General features: G+C 49.1%; 4 protein-coding genes across 4 annotated transcripts; 1 reads left to right on the top strand and 3 right to left on the bottom strand.

Moving 5' to 3' along the window:
- Positions 1–1,732: 1,732 nt before the first annotated feature.
- Positions 1,733–3,089, top strand: LOC112882707 (ethylene-responsive transcription factor RAP2-11). Its single transcript, XM_025947826.1, has one exon. The coding sequence runs from the start codon at positions 1,964–1,966 to the stop codon at positions 2,891–2,893; it is 930 nt and encodes a 309-aa protein (XP_025803611.1). The 5' UTR covers positions 1,733–1,963; the 3' UTR covers positions 2,894–3,089.
- A 2,563-nt stretch (positions 3,090–5,652) lies between these two features.
- Positions 5,653–8,857, bottom strand: LOC112880570 (tubulin alpha-3 chain). The gene is made up of 5 exons (XM_025945269.1): positions 8,745–8,857; positions 7,642–7,856; positions 7,345–7,544; positions 6,286–6,794; positions 5,653–6,172 (listed from the first exon to the last, which is right to left on the bottom strand). The coding sequence occupies exons 1-5, from the start codon at positions 8,855–8,857 to the stop codon at positions 5,857–5,859; spliced, it is 1,353 nt and encodes a 450-aa protein (XP_025801054.1). The 3' UTR covers positions 5,653–5,856.
- Positions 8,858–13,743: 4,886 nt separating this feature from the next.
- On the bottom strand, positions 13,744–18,587 carry LOC112880591 (SURP and G-patch domain-containing protein 1-like protein). The gene is made up of 9 exons (XM_025945300.1): positions 17,865–18,587; positions 16,183–16,309; positions 15,939–16,045; positions 15,712–15,855; positions 15,008–15,142; positions 14,740–14,919; positions 14,229–14,407; positions 14,102–14,155; positions 13,744–14,014 (listed from the first exon to the last, which is right to left on the bottom strand). The coding sequence occupies exons 1-8, from the start codon at positions 18,232–18,234 to the stop codon at positions 14,129–14,131; spliced, it is 1,269 nt and encodes a 422-aa protein (XP_025801085.1). The 5' UTR covers positions 18,235–18,587; the 3' UTR covers positions 13,744–14,014; positions 14,102–14,128.
- Positions 18,588–19,190: 603 nt separating this feature from the next.
- LOC112881294 lies at positions 19,191–19,592 on the bottom strand. Its single transcript, XM_025945968.1, has one exon. The coding sequence runs from the start codon at positions 19,590–19,592 to the stop codon at positions 19,191–19,193; it is 402 nt and encodes a 133-aa protein (XP_025801753.1).
- Positions 19,593–22,013: the final 2,421 nt, after the last annotated feature.

The following is a 22,013-nucleotide window of genomic DNA, read 5'->3' as shown; positions in this document are numbered from 1 at the left end:
CCTGCTACGGAACAAGAGGTTACGAGCCATAACCCTCTTGGAGTCATCCTGGCTATAGAAAACTACGGCCAATGTGGGTGCCCTATCCTATTGTTCAACCAGCAAGCTGAACATAGTTCATTTGGTGGAATGACGCGCCACTATTTGACAAAGTTTGTCTTTTTGATAGGTGAGGTAGGCATGCCCTTGCAGTCGAAGTTGAAGGGGTCCGTGATGTGGCTTCATGAGTCATGACGATGACCTTTTCGCAGGTGATGAAGAAAATGTGCCCGTTGCTGACCAAGGAATTTAGGTTTGTTAATCCTTACAGTACGTTGTGGCGAGCAAAGAAAGTACCTGCTTCATTAAACTAGCAGTGCCGTCTCTTTAGGCTGGAGAGATCAAGGAAGCCTTTGCCATCATGCTTGCTTCAGTTTCAACCGGCTAGAATTCTTGCAAATCTCGAAGATGCTCATAGTGCAAAAATCTTAGGGTTAACAAGTGTTAATTTTAAGTTGGAAAAAGGCAACTCACCGTTAGCTCAACTCCCATGTCAAAAGGATTCTTTTTTTAAAAAACAAACCCCCCTCCTATGGTCTATTTGGAATAAGAATTTTGTGTGTGTTACTCAACTCCCATGTCAATTCACCAAATCCAGGTTGGCATCCAATACACATTACTATGCCTGGTAACTTTGCCGGACATCTCCGAAGTGACAGTAACACTATCCATTTTAACTTTTACTGGACCGAAGACACAGTAGCATTATCCATTTTGAATAAAGACCTCTCCAGTCGAGCACGCGAACCCGAGTCGGATTCCGGCAGTCATGTCCATGTCGAAGTAGCACTTTCTTGCGATGCATTAAAGTACTAATGTAATGCATGCTCCTAAGCATTTAACACTATGAAAAACAATTTGGGGCGGCTGTTTTGTATGGTATACTATGTTATATGCGCAAAGATTCTTTCAAAAACTCACGGGCGCCAAAATTGAACTAGCTAAGGCCAGCTACATCATCCAGTGACGGAGAAAGACTTGGTTGATAGCAGCTTTTGCCAAGAAACAAGATAAACAAAGCACAAGTGGGCGTGGTTGATGAAAAGGCGATGTTTAGCCGTTTCTAGTTTGTATCCTAATTGCTCGTCACCATTCTCTCTAATGCCGCCATGTGGCGGATTGCGGTGCAATTAGGACCTGGTCTCATGGTAGTAGCTTGACCAGAGGGATAACCGCGAATTAGGGAAGAAGCAGTCCAACAGTGTCCTAGAAGCAGTTTTCAGTTGAAGGTAATAATGCATGTTGGTGTAGACATGGTAGTTTATGTTACTAGGAGAAGTAGACCCTTTGACTCCTGCTTCCAAGCTTTTGCTTGGCATTGTAGTGAGGAGCATGCACTTGCTGAACTCTAGCGTGCTTGCTGCCTGCAGGCATGAACTTTTAGAGACATTGAAAAAGGAATTTCCATTCTATTGACTCAAAAGCGAAATGATTACCTCTCATACGGTATAAAGTAATGATAGAAAATGCCAAAGGTCAAATACAGCGGTGAGTGGTGATGCACTACAGCACCAAGTTCCTCAATTTGTTGATTCAGCAACATCATAAAATTAGTTAATAAATTGAGAAGAAGAAAAAAGAACACCAGCATAGCTTTGTTTGCTCACTGACAATGCATAAGGGCAAAACCGAAAAACAAACTGAAAGGACAAAAAGATCCCAACAAGATGCCTTATCCCCCCAAACACCCACTTCCATTTCCATGACATGATCATAGGCAGACCAGCATTTGACCAGCCCCTGAAAGTAACCCCACAGGGCTCCATTGCCAAGTGACTGATCCTCTATAAATCCTCTCCCCTTGTGCTCAGCTGCTCACCACCAAAACCAACCAGAGCAAGCACTCGGCAGCAGATCGACACCTGTCTTCCTCCCCCTCTCCAACCACTCCAACCATCAGGAGCTCGAACCAAGAAAGCCTCCAATGGAGCTCAACTTCCAGTCGCAGCCATCAGTGTTCCAGCTCGAGGACTACAGCAGCTACTACTACTACTACCAGCAGGAGGCGGCGGCGCAGGCCAAGCCGTCCAAGCCGCGGGGCCGGAAGAAGGGCAGCAACAACCACAGCAAGTTCGTCGGCGTCCGGCAGCGCCCGTCGGGCCGGTGGGTGGCCGAGATCAAGGACACCACGCAGAAGATCCGCATGTGGCTCGGCACCTTCGAGACCGCCGAGGCCGCGGCCAAGGCCTACGACGAGGCCGCCCGCCTCCTCCGCGGCAACGAAGCCCGCACCAACTTCGCGCCCCGCATCTCCCCGGACTGCCCGCTGGCCGTCCGCATCCGGGGGCTCCTCCACCACAAGAAGATCAAGAAGGCCAAGGCCGCCGCGGCGAGGTCCTCCTCGGCCGCCGCGTCGAAGCAGAAGGCGGCGAGCTCCCCTTCTCCCACCACGAGCAATAGCAATAGCAATAGTCATAGCACGAATAGTGCTTGTGGTGGCCCTAGCAGCAGCAGCAGCAGCAGCAGCTCTAGCAGCGCAGTCAGCTGCGACGACGCCATGGCCATCCTGAATGGCAGCGGCGGCGCACTGGACGCCGGCGAGGTGTACCGGCCGGAGGTCGCCCCCGTGGGCGCCGAGGAGTTCGATTCCTGGATGTTCGAGTCGGCGTTCGGCCAGTTCCCCCCTCTGGACAGCTTCGCCGCCGTCGAGAGCGCCGTCCCAGCTGCACCCGCGGAGGAGGAGCCGGCCGCCGCCGCGGCGCCGGGCGAAATGGCCGAGTTCGAGCGGATCAAGGTGGAGCGGCGTATCTCGGCGTCGCTGTACGCCATGAACGGCCTGCAGGAGTACTTCGACCGGGTGTTCGACGCCTCCGCCTGCGACCCGCTCTGGGATCTCTCGCCGCTCTGCCACTAGCTCGCTTATTAGCTAGCCTCACCTCAACTGCGTGCGTCGTCCTCCTGGTGTTGGCCATTGTCGGGGAAGTAACAAGTGTCCGGTGTGTGCGCGTGTGCGGTGTAAAGAGGAAGAGGATGATGATCCTACTCGTTGTAGCCAGTCGATGCATTTTTGTGCAAAAATGCTTCAAATTTTTGCCGTGTGGCAAAGCAAATCATTGTGCACGATTGCATTCCAAATTCAGGATACAGTAGCTCTGCTTGGGCTGCAGGATGGCACTTATCTCGGAATTCTACTCTTTTGGTGTACCTTTTGTGAAGGTCAATTCGGTGTAGGAGTAGTTCGACCCTCTGGATCTAACTCCGGTGAAGAAATTTCAATTTCTTTCCCAGTTTCGATGAATATTTTGTAAGGACTGTATACTATACGAGGCATTTAACTGATTGCCCTGTGGCTGTACACGAGGGCTCAATTTCTCGGCAGATTAGTACCCGTATGCTAAAGATTTAAATTAGTATGAACTTGCAATTTCAATTTTTTGTCTGGGTTTTTCAAAAAAAAATTGTCTGGTACATAAAATTTGAGTGTTGTGAAAAGCTAGTGATCACGAGTATACAAGCTGAATGGGATTTGATATTTCAAGTTCAAATTTGAATGCGCCCCCGGGGGAAATCCAAGATCTGGCGTTCGTTTACCGGCTGAGCTAACGTTCCTACTGTCGACTGCAGTACACGGTCGAGGATTGGTGCAGGAACGATCAAAATGGGATAAACTCGACCCTTCTTGTTCGAGTACTGAAATTTGAGCCCATTTTTTAAGCTTCACCGAGCAAACATGTCGCCGCGCTGCCAGGTGTCAGCACATTTACCAAGCTTTTGACATCCTGGTCTCCCCCAATCACTTCTCACTTCCAATCAGGCCCGTCCAACGGAATCCGATCCATCAGAGTTCTTTGTTCGGTTGCAACGGAGACGACGGCTCAACTGCTGCAGCCTGCAGCAGAGCAGGGAAGCTGGCGTGTGCTTGGCAGTGCTGATTGCTGAAGTGCTCGTGACAGCGGCAGAAACAGACGCGAGGGAGAGGACAAGCAGGGGAGATGCTTTGTTTAGTGGAGCAGGTGAGCAAAGAGCCGCGGGACTCCTGGACAACGCCAGCAAGAATATTCAGGAATCTGGAATCAGGGTGGGGAAAAGCATCAGGTTCTCATCCATGTGACTCGGCTGTGCTACCGGCTGCTGCAATCGCTCCCCCTTGATCCTTATGCTTTGCTAGTTAAACAACCCGGAGTGTGTGCGTGGGGGTGGGGGGGGGGGGGCACAAAAATGGCAACGGAAACAGATGCTCGAACCGACCACGCAGGCAGGAAGCTGGCATTGGCTCGTGTCAGTTTTCCCTCCTCCTACTGTCAGCACTCGCGCAGCGGCGGCACCTTCCGTTCATGCAGAAAATTCTCTCCCATCGGACAACCCAGCACATGGATGTTCGTCTTTGTGTTTGTGGCAATTCCTCCATGGCATCCTCAGCCCACTTTTGGAGAAGTTAGCTATAGTGATATCTACTACTCACATGGACAGTTTAATAGGTTGCAAGCTATAGCTTATGGAGGAAGGAGGGGGAGAAGAGGGACTCGCACTCGCCGCCGGCGACGAGGAGCAGCAGCATGAGGACTCGGCGCCTTGATTTGCAGAGAAGCCAGCGAGCAGCGACGGAGGACGTGTGTCCGCGCGCACGGCCGGAGGAGGTGCCGGTGTCCTGCAGGTGATATACATATACCGCGCCGGCGTCGGCGAATCCGGCGGAGCATGTGTCGACCGCAGCGCAGCGCGGCGTCGTCTTCTCCGGCCGCGTGCGCGCAACGTTTGGTTGGCTTGTGTTGTGTGTCACCTCTGTGGGCCGGACTCTGGTCACGCAACCAGGCCTTGCCAACCCAGTGCATCCACAGCCCAACAAACTTCCCTAGGGGTCACTGGGTTGGGCTTAATTTGTGCCCTGATTCTAGCTTCTGCTTGCTGCTCGTCGCAGCGCGCATATGCTCTTCACTACTGAGACTCTAGATCTCCAGATAGTGGTACTTCAGCAATGTTCCCCGCCTGACCAGATTTTTGAGGTGGGTCAGGATGCCTGCCCACGGCATCTTTTCGACATGAAACTCCAGGGGTCACGCTCGTCGGGTGAGTTGAACATCTACCCCGGGTTCACGCTGCCTCGACACATCAGAAAGTGCCAGTACCAGTAACACGATGGAAACCGGCACCAGCCTGGGTCCTGAGATCCTGAACGAGCGAGACAGCCCAAGTTAAAGCGTCAGGAGGCCACCAAACCTACCAGAGGAACCAACAACACCAACCAACATCGGTTGGCACCAGGTCCCGGGGCTCTTGTGCAACGATCAAAGCACTTTCCAAGTTGTCTCACCTATCCATCTAGCATCGCGACGCCGCAGCTGGACAAACCGGGGGAATATGCGCAACCAGCACTTGCCGGATTTGCTACACGAAATGAGCGTGACAACCTCCACTCCACATGCCACCATACCCTGTGCACATGCTCAAGCAGCTGGGACCTGAACAGCAGTAGGTGTCTAGGGCCACCTCAAATGCACTGGCGACTGATGGCTAGTGATGGTAGCATCAGACCTAGCAGCAGCAACATGCTGTGCTTCCATTGGCTGATACCTAAACTGACACAAAACGCCGCAGTGCAGAGCAAACTACTCTGAACCTGTAAGTACAGACACCCAAGGGTTGAGAGCACAGAACACATTCAACAGAATGTAATATACACCGAACTTGGACGAATAGCATTGCAAACCAAAGCAAGACGATATGAACAATCATGGCCAACCGGGGCTACGAACAATTTACCACATAATACAAAATGGAAACACACACGGCAGCAGTACGCAATGGAATGGAACCATGCAGAGTATACTCGACAACCCAAACCATTAACCACCCACGAACTACTTATTAACCAGCTACTCAATAGTCTTCTCCCTCGTCCCCTTCGTCATCCGCGCCCTCCGCTCCGACCTCCTCGTAGTCCTTCTCAAGGGCAGCCAAGTCCTCACGGGCCTCCGAGAACTCGCCTTCCTCCATACCCTCACCGACGTACCAGTGCACGAACGCACGCTTGGCATACATCAGGTCGAACTTGTGGTCGATGCGAGAGAACACCTCTGCGACGGCTGTGTTGTTGCTGATCATGCACACGGCACGCTGGACCTTTGCCAGGTCGCCTCCAGGGACAACAGAGGGTGGCTGGTAGTTGATGCCACACTTGAATCCGGTGGGGCACCTGTATGGCGGCAGCATAGTATAGTTAGTTAGCACTGCCAATCAAGTGGATATGATAGGTGCTTGTGATATCATAAAATAAGTGCAACTAAAATTGTGATGGAGACAGCTTACCAGTCCACAAACTGGACAGTTCTCTTGGTCTTGATGGTTGCAACTGCAGCATTGACATCCTTAGGAACTACATCACCACGGTACATCAAGCAGCAAGCCATGTACTTCCCATGCCTTGGGTCACACTTGGCCATCATGCTTGAGGGCTCGAAGACAGCATTAGTGATTTCAGGCACAGAGAGCTGCTCATGGTAGGCCTTCTCGGCAGAGATAACGGGGGCATATGATGAAAGCATGAAATGGATACGTGGGTATGGAACAAGGTTGGTCTGGAACTCCGTAACATCCACGTTGATAGCACCATCAAACCTCAGGGAGGTGGTAAGCGAAGATATGATCTGTGAGATCAGCCTGTTCAAGTTGGTGTAGGTTGGCCTTTCAATGTCAAGGGACCTCCGGCATATGTCATAGATAGCCTCATTGTCCAGGAGGACTGCAACATCTGTGTGCTCAAGCAAGGAGTGGGTCGAGAGGACACTGTTGTATGGCTCTACAACAGCTGTTGACACCTGCAATCCAGAGTGGCGTTAGATGAAAAGTTAAACCATGGATCATACCTAGAATCATTGAAAAAAAATCTCTACCCACACTGTTCCCACAACAGCTAAGATGCAGATTATCACGAACGAAACTGAATGGCCCACATCAAATGGACAACAGGAGGGAGAAGCACTGTACTATAATGTTGGCTCATGTACCATGCATGATCTAGAGACACTTATAAAGAAGGCCTCTAGCCTGTGACAGTTGTACTATCATGTTCTTAACCATATACAGGAAGATCCTTGCTAACTAGGAAGTCCATGATAGTTGCTTGTTTAGTCCACACATGATTTAACTAATCCTCAGGTGATCCAATGATCAGTGTTTATCTGTGCAAATTAGAATGCAAACACTGGTGCCAAAATTACATGATCCATATCTCTATTTGGGCTATCAAAAGTACTAATTCTATGTAAGTCTAAGCAATTTTCCAAAAGAGATTGAAGGCCTACTTCATGTATCATTTCCATTTCTCAGATACAGCCAACCTCCTCATAGGAAAGATCATACTCATACCTGTGGGGAAGGATAAATGGTGAACCCGAGCTTGGACTTCTTGCCATAATCAACTGAGAGGCGCTCCAACAGCAGCGAACCAAGTCCAGAGCCAGTACCACCACCAACAGCATTGAACACCAAGAATCCCTGCAGCCCAGTGCAATTATCTGCTAGCTTGCGCACACGATCGAGGCATAGATCGACAATCTCCTTCCCAACTGCATTCCATGAACATATGAGAATCAAACAAATCCATAACCAAGAAGCAAAGACTCACTCCTATAATGTATTCACAAAGAGATAAGGTGAATTTACCAGTGTAGTGGCCACGGGCAAAGTTGTTAGCCGCATCCTCCTTCCCAGAGATGAGCTGCTCTGGGTGGAAGAGCTGGCGGTACGAGCCAGTGCGCACCTCATCGATGACAGTGGGCTCAAGGTCGACAAAGATGGCCCTCGGCACATGCTTGCCAGAACCGGTCTCACTGAAGAAGGTGTTGAAGGCATCATGTGCGACGCCAACCGAGGTATCACTGCATCACAATCAAACAATCCAGTGTTAGAAAAAATTAGATAGCGAGAACTTAGAACTATAATGAGGTAATCAGTAACCATTGTCATATGCGCTAAAAGATAATTTTATAGCCTACGAAACCTGCCTCCTCAGAATCCCCAGCAGGATTTTCTATTCTCAGGCAGAGTAGCATCCACACAATTTTCTATGGCGCTACAAGATTACCCAAAACGGAGATAAGCATGCCACTTTTAACAATGGATCAGATAAGAACTTTTGAATCCAGGGAGATCCAAGGTCTGACACACACCAGAGCTCCCAGGTTACATTATTATTTATTGAGCATCCCCACAGATTCAATTCTTCAGATCTAGCTTCTTACAGAGTTGGAAACCCAATCTGTGCCCCTGTACACACATAACGTGCGCTCCTCTATACAGAAACCCAACGCATCCCCTCCGTAACGCCTGCCTAAACAAACGCAAAAAACAAAAGGCCCAATAGTCCAAAAATGCTAGGGCAAACTCTTAATTAGGAAATGTCGCATCTCGTACTGTGCTTGGAATCTCTCAACCACCAGCAACGAAATGTGCAACGCCCAACAAAGCACAAAATATCCCACCCAAAAAAACCCATCGCGAGGAGCCGAGGACCAAACGAGAAGTGCTACGGAAAGGAAGACACGAATACGGAACTTCCATGACAATACCACCCAATCTACACACGCCCCGCCCCATCGTCCCCTCCACCGACGAAAGGATTTCTCGGGAAGGAGATGCAACGAGCACGCCAGGATTTCAAGGCGGCCCAAGCCGAGAAACTAGATATCGCGCCGGCGGAGGCACGCTGCAAAAAATTGGGGAAGCGAAAGGAACGCGCTCGCGGATCGGGAGGGATCGGCATTCACCTGGGCATGGTGCCATCGGGCTCGATGCCGTGCTCGAGGCAGTAGAGCTCCCAGCAGGCGTTGCCGACCTGGATCCCGGCCTGGCCGATGTGGATGCTGATGATCTCTCTCATCTTGCTCGCCCTCCGCCGTTCCTCCTCCCTCTTCCTCTCCTCTCGCCGCGGTTTCTTCCTTTGGCAGGGCGCTCCCTCTCTCTCCTCTTTCCAAAATGTGTGAGATCGGGAGATAAAAAGGGGCGGAGGAGAGAGAAAGAGGGCACTAGGGACTAGGGAGGGAGCGGTTGCTTTTACAAGAGCCAGCGCGGCTTCGTGGGCGTTGTTCACGTGAGCCGGCCGGCCGGCCGGCCGTTGCGTGCCCCGTCCCGTCCGTTAACCGCGGCACGTAGATGAAACGGCATCGCCAGGGGTAACTGCTAAACATACCAAGAGAAAAAAAGAGAGAGTGAATAGCTACTTTTTAGAAAGCAAATACTGTAATTTGTTATGACCAGACGTCTGAGAAAAAAAAAGATGAAGTTTATGGAGGCACCTTTAGCTTCTACATACATCTTCGCTAGAACGACACTTGGTGTTGTTCTCAAACCATAAACTTCATCTTCCTAAGCATCTCATTAAAGCGAGCTTGATTACCATTAACTCTTAAATAATCTAAAGTGTCACTGCCATAAGGCATATAGTCGTATATAAAACTCTATTGTAGTTTAAGATAAGGTTAGAGTGAAATGAATCTCATACAATGTGACAATTTGTGTTCGGATTTTAATAGTTGTGGTATAAAAAAAAAGAAGTGTTACATTTATCATTCCCAAAGATGCCATAAATATGTTGATAGACATAAATGTAGCATGAGAATATAACCGTACGAAACTCTTCAACCATTTACAATTATAGATATAACTAGTATCACACAACTTGAATATCTCTTGTATTAATATTGTTATAAATAATGATAACGTTGATGTTATTTAATATACTTATTTTTGTGTGTTAGTTTGAGTCTTCATGGGGTACTCTATATTATTTTCAAAAGACATCTCTCAAAAATATCCACGTGTTTATCAAATAAATAGGACGATTCATGATATGATAAACTCAACACTCTTCTCTTAGCACTCATGAGCATTCCAAGTGTAAAAACTACTAATTTGGTATATTCTTTATCAGTAGCGTTGATATGTAGTAAGTCTTGATGGATCATAGCATTGCACCTAGACTTACACTCTAGCATGCTTTGTTAGAGTAAAAACTACTGATTTTCTATAGTATCGACAAAGCATACATACACATATGTATCAATACTCAACACAGAGAATATTTACCTGATAGCTCCAATCTTGTATGTAATAGCAAGTGATAAGGTAGCTAGGGCGTATGCCTCTATATGGGACAATTTACTACTCTTTAGTACTGCAACGCTCGTATATTTTTTTCTTCTTTCAATTCTAACCGTATTCTAGATAGTGGCCTATTCGTATATGATGGTTTGGTGTCTCTAGCATTTGACAGTAGGTCACCAAGGGTGCATGAACCAATCTACTGTGCGCCGGTCTAATCCGACAAAGTGTTGCGACAATTTACCCGGTCGCTAGCCTTTTTATCAGCAGCGTGTGTGTAAGTTGCCGGCCCCGGCCAATGTCCTTTGTTCGTTCCATCAAGAGGAGTTGAAGACCGGGTGTAGGCAAGCAGAGCTGGCCGGGTGGGCGCCGCGCCCATGCGCCAAGGTGTCAGGCCAGCGCCGGCACGTGGGGTGCCAGCCACTGCGGTGAGCTGGGTCATGTGGGGGCGCCAGCGCGCGGCCGGCTCAGCAGCAGCTCACCCGCAGACCCACTAGGCTGTTTGGTCTTGGTCACGTGGAGTTTTGGATTCAAATTTCAAATACCTCGAGTCCAGTTTAGATCCATCGGCGATTCATATGTTTCACGTAAACTAAGGGTCCGTTCGTTTCCCTATCTAATGGGGCCAAACCTCTAAATTTTAGAGGCTCGGAAACGAACGGCCCTCTATTCCCGTCGCACAGTAACTTTTAGACCTCCAGAAATTTTAGAGCCCGCGACGGCTCTAACGCCCTCTAATCCGCTCGGCTCGTCTCCCCACGCGCCCCCGCCCGCGTGCTCCTCCCCCCGCCGCCGCCCCCGTGCTCCTCCTGCCGCCGCCCCTGCTCTCCCCGCCGTCCGCTCCTCCGCCGCCCGCTCCTCCGCCGCCCCTGCTCCTCCCCCCGCGCCCCGCTGCCCGCTCCTCAGCCGCCGCGGCGCCTCCCCCGCCGCGGCCCCTCCCCCGCCGCCCGCTCCTCCGCACACCGCCGCCGCCCCGTGCTCCTCCCCCGCCCCGTGCTCCTCCCCCGCACCGCCGCCGCGCCGCCGCCCCTGCTCCTCCCCCCCACCCCCCGCGCCGCCGGCCCCCTGCTCCTCCCCGCGCCGCGCCGCCGCCCTGCCGTCCCCTCTCTCCCCCCACCCCCCGCGCCGCCGGCCCCCTCTCTCCCCCCCACCCCCCGCGCCGCCGCCCCGCCGTCCCCTCTCTCCCCCCACCGCGCCGCCGCCCCGCCGCCCCCTCTCTCCCCCCACGCCCCCGCGCCGCCGCCCCTGCTCCTCCCCCGCACCGCCGCCCCCGCCGCGAGCTCCTCCCCCGCCGCCCCGCCGCGTGCTCCTCCCCCCGCGTGCGCGCGTTAGGCGCTCCGGCCGTGCCGTGGTTTTAGAGGGCGTAACGAACACCCCTCTAATATACCTCTAAAACGTTTATACCTCTAATTTATAGATGTATGTTTTAGACCCCTCTGATGCGAAACGAACACACCCTAAGATATTGTAGCGTGGATGTGTTTTGTAAGCCTCTACTAAAATAAACTAAAATCCGGATAAAGTAACTTTTTTTTTACTTCCGTTCTAGCAGTTTTAGGAGAAATCCCCAAAACGGCCCATAGTGTGCCGCGCAGCAAAAGAGCTAGCATCACGCGCCGTGCGCGCACGGCCGACGACGGTACGTGACGGATTGGGTGCGCGTGCAGTGCCCGTGCCGTCCTGGCCGCTTCCAGGCGTGTGCACTGGCCGGCTGCTCATTTTTGAGCACGCACGGCCGCACTTCCACGCTTGCCGAGCGTCACTGCCTGCCGCCCCTGCCGAAACGGAACTCGGCGCGCGGCGGCACGCGTCGTGGCCGAGTCTGAGGCCAACCGAGCTCGCCTCAGCTCCCCCGCGCGGTGCCCCGGGAAAGCGACGCGCGCGATGGGTCGGCCGGTCCGGCCGACGGATCCCGAGACCGCGACCGCCACACGCCCGTTGATTTTTTGTTGCCGTTGGAGCCGGCTCGGGGATGCATGCAGATATTTCCGCCTCGCGGTCGCGGTCGCGGTCGCCAATGCAAGGCAAGGGCTCCTGGCGACCTGGCGCCGGGGAGCTTCACGGGGGACCCGCGGGCGCGGCGGATCGCGAGCGGCCACCCACCGCGGCCCTCGATGACTCCAGCTCGCTCACCCCACCTCTCACCGGCCGAGCGAGCCTGACATCCGCGCAGGCGCGAATCGTATCATGGCGGCCGGTAGGCGGTCGCCAGCCCAGCGCGGCACAGCTGCGGGACCGAGACAGCCGGGATTTCTCCAATATCCTATTCCTGCTGTTCCTACCCGTCGATCGGAGCTCCGCGCCGATCTCGCCGGTGGAATTCCACCAAAGGCGTCGAGGAGCAGCCAGGTCGACGGCCGCCCCGTACGATCGCACGAACTCTGAAAGTCTGAAGTCTGAACTCCCCCGCCTGACTGTAACTAGGATCGCTCGCAACAACGGCGTATCGTGTCACCAGCGGGGGCAGCGACAGGCACTGCTCAGCTCAGTAGAGCGAGCGATCACACTCCTGGTCCTGGTCCTGGGACCTGGATCTGGATGGTTAGTTTCGTACCAGCAGTAACCTACTTCCATCACTGCAAAATTCCACCAAGCAGATCTGTACCTGTACGCACATGACCTCAGCTTCTATCCCGACTTGTGCTGCTGGCAGCAGGAGTACTCTATTCAATGGAGGCTCGTGGAATGTGGCGGCTGCTTGAGGCTCAAGCTTGCCGACCGGTCAGTGAGTGACCGAGTGACCGGGTGCAGTACAGCTGACAGGGAGGCAGCCAGCGGTGGAGACAGCCTGACAGCGCCTTCCCTTCCAAGATTGGTAGCTCGATTATTCGTCCAGGTCACCAGGCCGGACCGGACGCTTTTCTCGCTCTAATCCCCCCGGTGATCCAGCGGATCATCGCGGCATTGTGTAACCAGCTCGGTGCCGCCGGAGGTTGCTTACAAAAAGATGGCTCCGTTTTCGTTTGGTGGTTGTGTGCGATGACTGGGTCACTGGGGAGGGAGGTGATCAGTGATCAGGTGCGTGAGAGATTCCTTGCTGCGGATGCGATGCTCGATGTTGTTTAAGCGGATGGGGAGATTGGATCATTGGTGGGCAAAGCCGTCGCCCCCGGCGGTGCCACTGTGTGCTTCGGCCTGCTTGCTCCTGTAGCTCTCTCTGTTCTCTACGGGTGCTTCGCTTCAGCCTTTGTGTGCAGCGCACATGGTAGTTTGAGTGAGAATGGGCCCGCGTCTGTCTAACGGAGACCACGGCAGCCTTTCTCAGTTGTCAGTTCCTTTGTTTTGAATACAGACATCTTTAATATTTTGAGCAAAGTTTTTTCAATATGAGTACAGAGTTTTGATTTACAAAGTTTTTTTCTCCAACGGAGAGTCGGAGAGCACGGCAGCCTTTCTCAGTTCCTTCGAAGTTCAAACATCTTCATTTCTTAGAGCAAAGTTTTTCAGTACGAGTTTGTCATGGCTTCAGTTCCGTAGGGACATGAACCAATCAACGTCGCTGCTCATGAATGCAATATTTCACAAGTGACAGTGTAACAGAATATTAACTCATACACAAATAATGCGAGGTTATATGGTGCCAGTTAGTTCCGTACCTACACTCATGTTCACATTCCAGGCTAAAATAGAACCCTTGCAGTACAATTTGTAGCTTATGTCTCCCACTGATCACTGAAATATGAATATATGATATAGCGGCAAAGCAAATCCCAACAGAAGGATGAATAGTCAGGAAGGATACATTGTAATCCAAGAAGGCCAATACATCACTGTTTGAAACATGATCCACGTTTCAACACAGCACAGTGGAAGTGTATCTAAAGCAACACTGGTCAACACTACACAAAGAACAAAGCTACGGTAGAACCCCTCGGAAGCCTCAGATCTGTGGCATTCCAAGAAATATGCTGAATAAACGAACTTCTTGGCTTTTCTGCTGATGAACAAAAACTTTCAATGCTGTTAGTGATATTCCCTAACTGTTAGTTCTGTGAGCAAAAATGCAGCAAAATTGGTGCCTTACATCTCCCCTCAGACGAACTCCCCTGTATCAGTAGTATGCTTTCCTTGGATTGTTCTGCAAAATAGTATAACTGTTAGGCAAACAGAAATAGCATTCGCCTAGAAGTAGGCAATGGCATCCAATATACCAAAGGGTTTGGCCTATAGCGGTATCCAAGCATCATTCGCTTCTTGTATTGCTCGTAGATGTCATCTTCAGATGTGACTTCACCAGGCTTGACAGCACCAACACCAAGATTATCCTTCTTCACATCTCCAGCCATAATGGGATCTGCACGGCCCCTTCTCTCGCTACCAAGACCCTCACCTGCAGAGTAAACTATAGTTAACACATGGAAGTGGAATGTCGCATATTATAAATACGGAGTAATTGCCTGACTACATGCCTGGCAAAAAGGTCCCACTGGGGTAGGGATTCATATGAATGCAAAACGATGCTGAGGAAAAGGATCAATCAGAAAGAGTTTCTATCTACTGTTTGGGATTGCAGACTTTGTCTGGGATTGCATACTTTGCAAGCTATTTTTGTTTTAAAGGAAATCGAATAATATCAAGCCATTTTTTGGAAAAAAAATAATGACAGGGAAACCAAGAGAATTACTGTAATGGTAACTATTTATTTAGTATTCAAGGACAAACCTTCCCTCCAACCCATCTTAGATAGAAGTTTGTGCCCAATATTGTCTGCCTGAATCTTGGCCTTCTCGGCAGCTTCTTTCGTAGCCTTTTGTGCTGCAGCATCATTACAACGTGCCATGAACTTTTCAAGTTCTTCTTGAGGAATGAAGTCACCCATGTGGTGTCCCTTCTTAGGAGGACCTGCAAAACAAGAATTAGGTGTACTGAAACAAACATTGAAGTTTCTAACAATTTTCCAACACAACGAATAACGTTACGGAAAAGGTACCTTGAAGAGAAGGAGGTGGTGGCATTTCATCTTTCGATTGCCTTAGTGGCCTCTTCCGTTCTTCCTGTGCAGCCTTCTTCGCATAGAATTCCATCAATGCTACAGGATCTGACGGCACAGACATATTGCGATCACCTGCAACAAGATAAGCTAGCATTCAGCACATATAACAACAATCAAAAAGTTCAAATTGGGAACCAATGATTCTTACTTCTGAAGCAGACTATAGATCAGGGAGATGACAGGCAGTAGGTTTTCAACGGTTCAGAACAGAAACATTAATATCTATTTTATGCATTAAGCCACAAGAATGAAACTGAACATTCAAAACATCAAAGATAAGAAGACATTAAGGCAATAAAAGTGCTAGATTTGAATGACTTGCAAACTCAAACAGATACTTCCTCCAATCACATATAGAAGTCCATCTAGGTTTGTCTAAGTCAAACCTTTTCAACTCTGACCATCAATTTCCAAAAAATTATACAGAAATTTACATATATGATTGGCATTACTAGATTTATTATGAAAACTAATTTTATAACATGTAGCTCTTTTTGCTAGTCAAAGTTTTAAAAAAAGTTGACTTCAGACAAACCTAGATGGACTTATAATTGTGATCGGAGGAAATAGTAACCGGGAGAACACAATCCAGGAACATAGAGAAAGTAACTAAATAAGGAAACCATGCATGTATACTTTACCGTTGCTAGATGAGCTTCCTTGGGAAGAATGATCCTCATATGCCCCATACAGGGCTGATGCAGGTGTCTGATAGTTAGATTTTTGTTCAAATGAGCTTCTATGCGGACCACCTGGTGCTTTGAAGCTTGCAGTGCTAGAGTTAACTACATTAACAAAAGTATACGGCATCAAGACTTCTGCGAACTCTTAAATATAGAAAACAATAAAGAAATTTTGTGCCACAAACCATTTTTTGATGCTTCAGCCTGCTCTGACTGAGCAAGAGCCTTTTCCTCTTCAGCAAGCTGAAACTCATAATATTTGTAGTCTGGACAGTGTTTGTCAAATAGAAACCTGCAAATAACCCAGATTTATATCAATGATGTATTAAAGTCAGATTTTAGAATCTGAAATTAAAACTGCACTTATTAGGAAAAAAACACAGCACAAAAACAGACAGTTTGTCAGAAAAAAATGCAGTGCATTCGTACTTGAATGGTGTATCTCCGGGATTCCTCTGCCGTGTGATGTTCTCAAACTGTCTCCCTTTTTTTGCAACAAAGCTTGCCAATTTGTCAGCAACTTGCTTCACTGTCATATCATTTGGTGGGGGTGGGGCTGCATGTCACTTAAAGAACTGATTAATATCAAGCAGATGACAAGGCAATGCGAATTACTGCAGTAGACTCTCCAACTCTTTCAACCAACATCCTTCCCAGTAATGTCAATACAGTTCATCTATAAGCTGCAGCCATAAGAAAAACAAAACAAAACAAAACAAAACCTTCACGACTTTCTGCTGCCAATAGCTACTGATAATGAACGCAGACACTGAGAGCAAGATATTTCATTTGTAAACCTAACAATGTACGTTTCAAGAGTAAACAGAGAGTTTACAGCACCGTCATGCAACAGCAAGCAATTTTCATGGTTAGTTTTAGAGAATAAAAATTGTTAGTTGGTCAATTTAACCAAAAATATGCCTTGCAATTTGTTGCTATCATATATATATTTTTATCATTTGTAATGCATGCAATATTATTAGGGCATGTTTGGATGTTAGAGCATTTCAAAATAGAGTTTTATATACATGGGAAATAAAAAACACAGATTGTGAAAAGTACAAATTGTTACAGTATATAGAAAAATTATAATGTATTTTGATGGTTTTGGGTTTATTTTTTTGCCTTTACAAACAGATATATAATATAACATATCCACCGCCAGAAAACTAAATAAAACTTGATACATTTACATACTACTTGGATGTAGTTAGCTTTGATATATAATGATAGTTTACATATGGAAGATCAAAAAAGGCTTAAGCCTACAATCCAAAATGAATGTACACAATACAGCTTAGTATTGTACATTAGGGAAGTGTTTACTGATAGTACTGCAGGAAATTAAACAAGCCAATGCCGCATAATTCACATGTGTTGAGAAAGGGAAATTGGTGGCGTGCTTCCTTTTTAGAAAAAAGAGGTATTGAATGAGTTTTCTTCAAAAACTCCAAAAAAATACCATGGTAGTTGGAATAATACAGGTTAAAAAACAACAATGTTAGTTGTATCCAAACACCTAAATGCTATGGTATATTCTGGAAACAATACAGAACCCAAATGTACTTGACATCTAAACAGGCCCTCAGTAAATTCACTAAAAATACATATGAAACACGGTGCTAGTCAAATCAGTATGTAACAAATGAAATACAAACTATACAGTTAGTTAACTTTCATTATCAATATGAATGTAATGCTGCCAGAACACCCTCAAAGGCATGGAATCCCCAATAGAAAACTGTACATGAAAACAACTGATAATACAATCATCTGTATCGGCGAGTACTTTGGGCATGGGGATCCAAATTTACAACTCATTTCAAGAGTAAAAACCTAAGATACGTCATAAACATGTGAAATGATTCACATAAAATTCAATCTAAATCCATAACTGAATTAAAAGGGAAAAATGTGCTAATTTCGTGGAAAGATGAAGGGTAATAGGTTCTAGCACGATTATTGAATTAAAAGTACCGTCACATATTGGTATCTAATCATTTGATGGCAACTGCAAAGTACAGACCACAGAACACCAATAAAATCCAAGAATGGGAATTACACTACACAAGTCAAAAATAGCAGCAACAGTTGAATAAATAAATGATTACCAACAGCCCCAGCCAGGCCAGCCACCACAGGAGCATCAGCTTGCACAGACTTCTGGCGCTTGGCGGGCTCCTCCCTCTCCACATCCGCCGCATCCTCATCCTCGTCATCGGCCGCAAAAACAGGCGCGACCGCGACCTTGGCCTTCTTCAGGCTGAAGGCAAGCTTCCCGCCCATGGCGGCCGGACCAGCCTTCTTCAGCTCGAACGGCCTCTTGTTCGCCGCAACAGCAAACCCTGGCTTGGGGTTGGCATGCTTGGGAGCCTCAGCTGATGAGGCTGCGGCGGAAGCGGCCTTCTCCTGCATCTCCTGCTGCATCTGCTTGAACCTCTCCATGAAGGAGCCGTCGTTGGCGAAGAGCCCCTTATCCATGGCTCGGCGCAGGTGCTTCTGCAGCCCTCCCTTGCCGCCTCAAACAGCTACAATTCTTTCAACCTCCAATTAACACAACACCGTCGTCGCACAAAAATCCAACAAAGCTCACTCAACCCTAGAAGCGACACCTCCAAAACAATCAACTCGAATGTCCCGAAAACAAAGCCGTCACGAAACTCCGCCGCGGAAATTTGCGGCGGAAGGGTCTCGTATCGATGCGCGAGGGCTCGAATCGCGGGGCGGGTGGACGGGGAGTCTACCTGGTACAGTCGAGAGGGTCGGAGGGGAAACCTAGAGAGAGAAAGTTTCGTGCGGGCCTGCGGGGCTTCCTGGTCGAGAGAGCGAGAGATAGATGGCGGCGGGAGGAAACCGATTCGCCTTCCGCGTCACCGCGTGCGCTTCGCGGAACCGGGTCCGCGGGGTGTTTGGGCCTTCTGTGTCCCGGCGGGCAGATGGGCGGGACCGAAACCTACGGGCCGGGCCGTAAGGCAAGAGATGTGAGCGGCCTGGCTCCTTTCGTGGTAGTTGCCCAGTCACGTGGATGATTTCAGTTTGTTTCATCATTTCAGCAAAGCCATGCAGGCCAAAGCCCACACAACTAGGGGAGGAGGTATACTCCACAGCCGCAAACAATACAAGTCGCGCGCGTGTGCCTGTTGCTGTGCCGCAGAAGATGAAACCACCAATGCAAGTTCAGGAAATTTATAGGTCCATTAATTCCATGGTGCGGTAATGCGGAAAACGAAATTCAGATATCATATATTAACATATGGAAGCATCTGCAAAGACGAATCAAGTAATCTAGTCTTCAAATAACCAATCTCGATGGTCTGATACATGATAGAATATGCCTTCTATATTTCTACTAATATATAAAGTCCGCCAAAGGATTGAACTCGAGCGTTATTAGGGCATTCTTTGTTTGCATGGCTAGGATCTAAGAACGAACAAACTCAACGATATCCCAGTCCTTCCATCGGAAGGCGCTTCGGAGTTTCCTCAACTGTAATCTGCTTGCCACGGAAGGCAAAACGCCCTCGGATGGCAGGGACGTCGAGAATGGCGCAGCAGAAATCCAGCAAATCCTTCAGCCTGTCGGTCCTTCGCATGGTCCGGACCAAGTGCAACGTTTGCGCCCTGAGGGGGTCCTTGACCTGTAGCGTGACAAACATGTTCGGCTTCATCTCCGAACACAAGTCAATCTGATCCCCGTTCTTCATCTTGTAGTCCGCCAGCGTCCGCTTTCCTTCGACCCGCTTGCCCTGGTACAGGAACACCCCCTCGCCGCCGGGGACGACGGGCACCATGCCGTAGTAGCAGTCCATCAACTCCTGCAGCCTGTCGGTCGCCCGCATGGTGCGAGTAATCATGCGCCGTTCCTCGTCCACCACCATAGGGTGGAGTGGACGAACTCCACAGGCTCTGCTGGGTCCTTCTTCTCCGGCGCCGGCGCTGCCATGTCGTCGACACGTCGACGCCGTCCTCACAACCAGGCGCCGAGTCAGGCAGCGAATGAAGATTGTGTTGGGAGGTGTGTTTGTTGGACTATTGGACTCGGATCAATCGCAGCACTGGTTTTATAGCGTCTACTAGCTGGAATTAATCAAGGAGAAGACGATTTACTCGCGCCCTGCACTGGACCTTTCGATTACCGCGCTTCTTCCCTGCGTCAGCAGCATTGGCTTCGAAGCCGTTAATGCACAGGAGTCGAAGCAAGCGAACATTAAACGAGCCATCAGTTACCGCACTATCAAAAATTGCAGTTCAATTCGCTAAGAAAATTGTCATTGAATTTGTTACACGCGCTACTGCATAACGGGTCTTTCATCTTTAATATTTATCCCGGCCGATGTTAGATCCGGAACTAATGCTTGCATTAGTTCCGGATCCAACGACCAGGGGGCGAGAAGGATCTTTAGTCCCGATTGGAGCATCCAACCGGATTCAGGGCTCTTTAGTTCACTAAAATCACATGTGCTGTACGTAGGGTGGTAAGGAAGCTATACGTGAGGCGAGAGGTCTGTATTAAGTCCTACAAACTGCATAATTTTTTTAGTATCCGTAAGGTTTGACGCGGAGAAGGGCTTGGTACTGTGGTAGACGGGGCACTAGGTCCAGTTTGGAAAATGGCTCAATATCTAATTTTTCAATCGATCAATTTCAGGTCCAGCAGTTGGAAAAGATCAGGAGCATCTTTCGGGGGAAAAAAAAGAAAAGATCAAGAGCAACCGTGCTCTTTCGACAGCTTCCCATTTATGCCCATCAGCTGTTTTCTTTAGTCCCAACGCACGCATCTCTATCTTTGGGGCACGTTTTAAAATATGCAAACTTTCCAAGTTTTGATCATTTTTTTAAATAAAATATTAATATTAAAATAGCAAATAAATGCATTCCATTAACTAGACATAAAATAATTTATAGTAGGATAAAACTGATTATTCGATTTAAGTTTGATGATTTCATTAGATTGAAATAAAATAAGTTCGATTTAGTACAAAACATAAAAGAGAATTGAAACGAAGAGGGTTACTCATCAGTAAATCGGTGGGTTGTGGAAATCGATGCGATCATCCGAGTCCTTTGACACTGGAAATGCTGGGATTCATATTATTCAAGACTGCCCTGTGTGCGAACACATTGCAAAACGAGACGATACAAGTACTCCCACAGATGCATCCATGGCTACATGACAACCATAGTCATAATACTGGACGAAATACTCAAACAGAAGGTTGACACACGGTGACCGGCCGGCCGGCGAGGCGGCGGCCGGCAACACTAGTAGGAGACGACGAACGATCGGGCGCCCCCTGGCGGAGGGTTACTCATCATCAGCCGGACAGCAGGTCCAGGAAGAAGTCGATCTTGTCCCCGCTGACCATATTGAGGTCCTCCGGCGTGTGCTCCCCTTTCACCCGCTTGCCATCGAAGATGAAGCGCCCCGCGCCGCGCCGCGCGCGCCGGCTTCGGCCGTGCACAGCACCACGTCCATGAGGCCCTGCAGCTTGTCGGTCCTCCGCATGGTGCGCTTCACGACGCGGCGGTGGATGTCCTGCACCTTGAGGGTCACCAGCATCACGGGCTTGATGACGGCCACGACGACCCTGCGGCGCTCCCCGCCTGGACGCACGATGACCCGCGCCGCCGCGACCGACTCCTCCTGCTTCGGGCAAGGGGAAACCATGCCTGGCGATCGATCAGCTTCCTCGGAGATGCGCACGAGTAGGCTTCCCTTGCAGTCGCTGTAGGCATGTGCTTCAAAATCCTCAGCTCGCTATGGTTCGATTCAGTACTTGGTATTCATAGTGGGGTATTGAAGCGACTCCGGCGGCCAGCCCGTTTGCAGTATTCAACGCGGGAAGAGAAATATACAGTCATGAATTCTTGCAACTGATGATCGTCTGCGTTTGCTGGAACTCGAACCGATCGAGTCGCTCCTCGTGGCGGCCATGCATGCACGGCATGCAAGAATACAAGTGCTGTGTGCATCTCAGGATCATGCATTCGAATTCATATCACCGCCAATGAAAAGTTGAGTTTTAATAAAATACTGCTGCATTCGGTGCGAGTCTATTTGTTTGTTCAACTCAATTGTAAGCCACAACATCATGCTTCAAAGTTCGAACAGTTTTCCAAACTGACGTTCGCCCACGTGTACCATGAGAAAAATACAATAATATAGCCATGGGATTGGACAAAATAAATCAGGAAAGGAAAATAATGCAAAACTACCGTTCTGCACAAGAAGCAACAAGATAGAGATGGAGCAGGAGCTA

The sequence above is a fragment of the Panicum hallii genome, chromosome 2, assembly GCF_002211085.1.
Source record: "Panicum hallii strain FIL2 chromosome 2, PHallii_v3.1, whole genome shotgun sequence".
NCBI classification, from domain to species: domain Eukaryota; kingdom Viridiplantae; phylum Streptophyta; class Magnoliopsida; order Poales; family Poaceae; genus Panicum; species Panicum hallii.
Note: the sequence above shows the minus strand (reverse complement) of the source record. Positions and strands in the feature narration are given on the sequence as shown.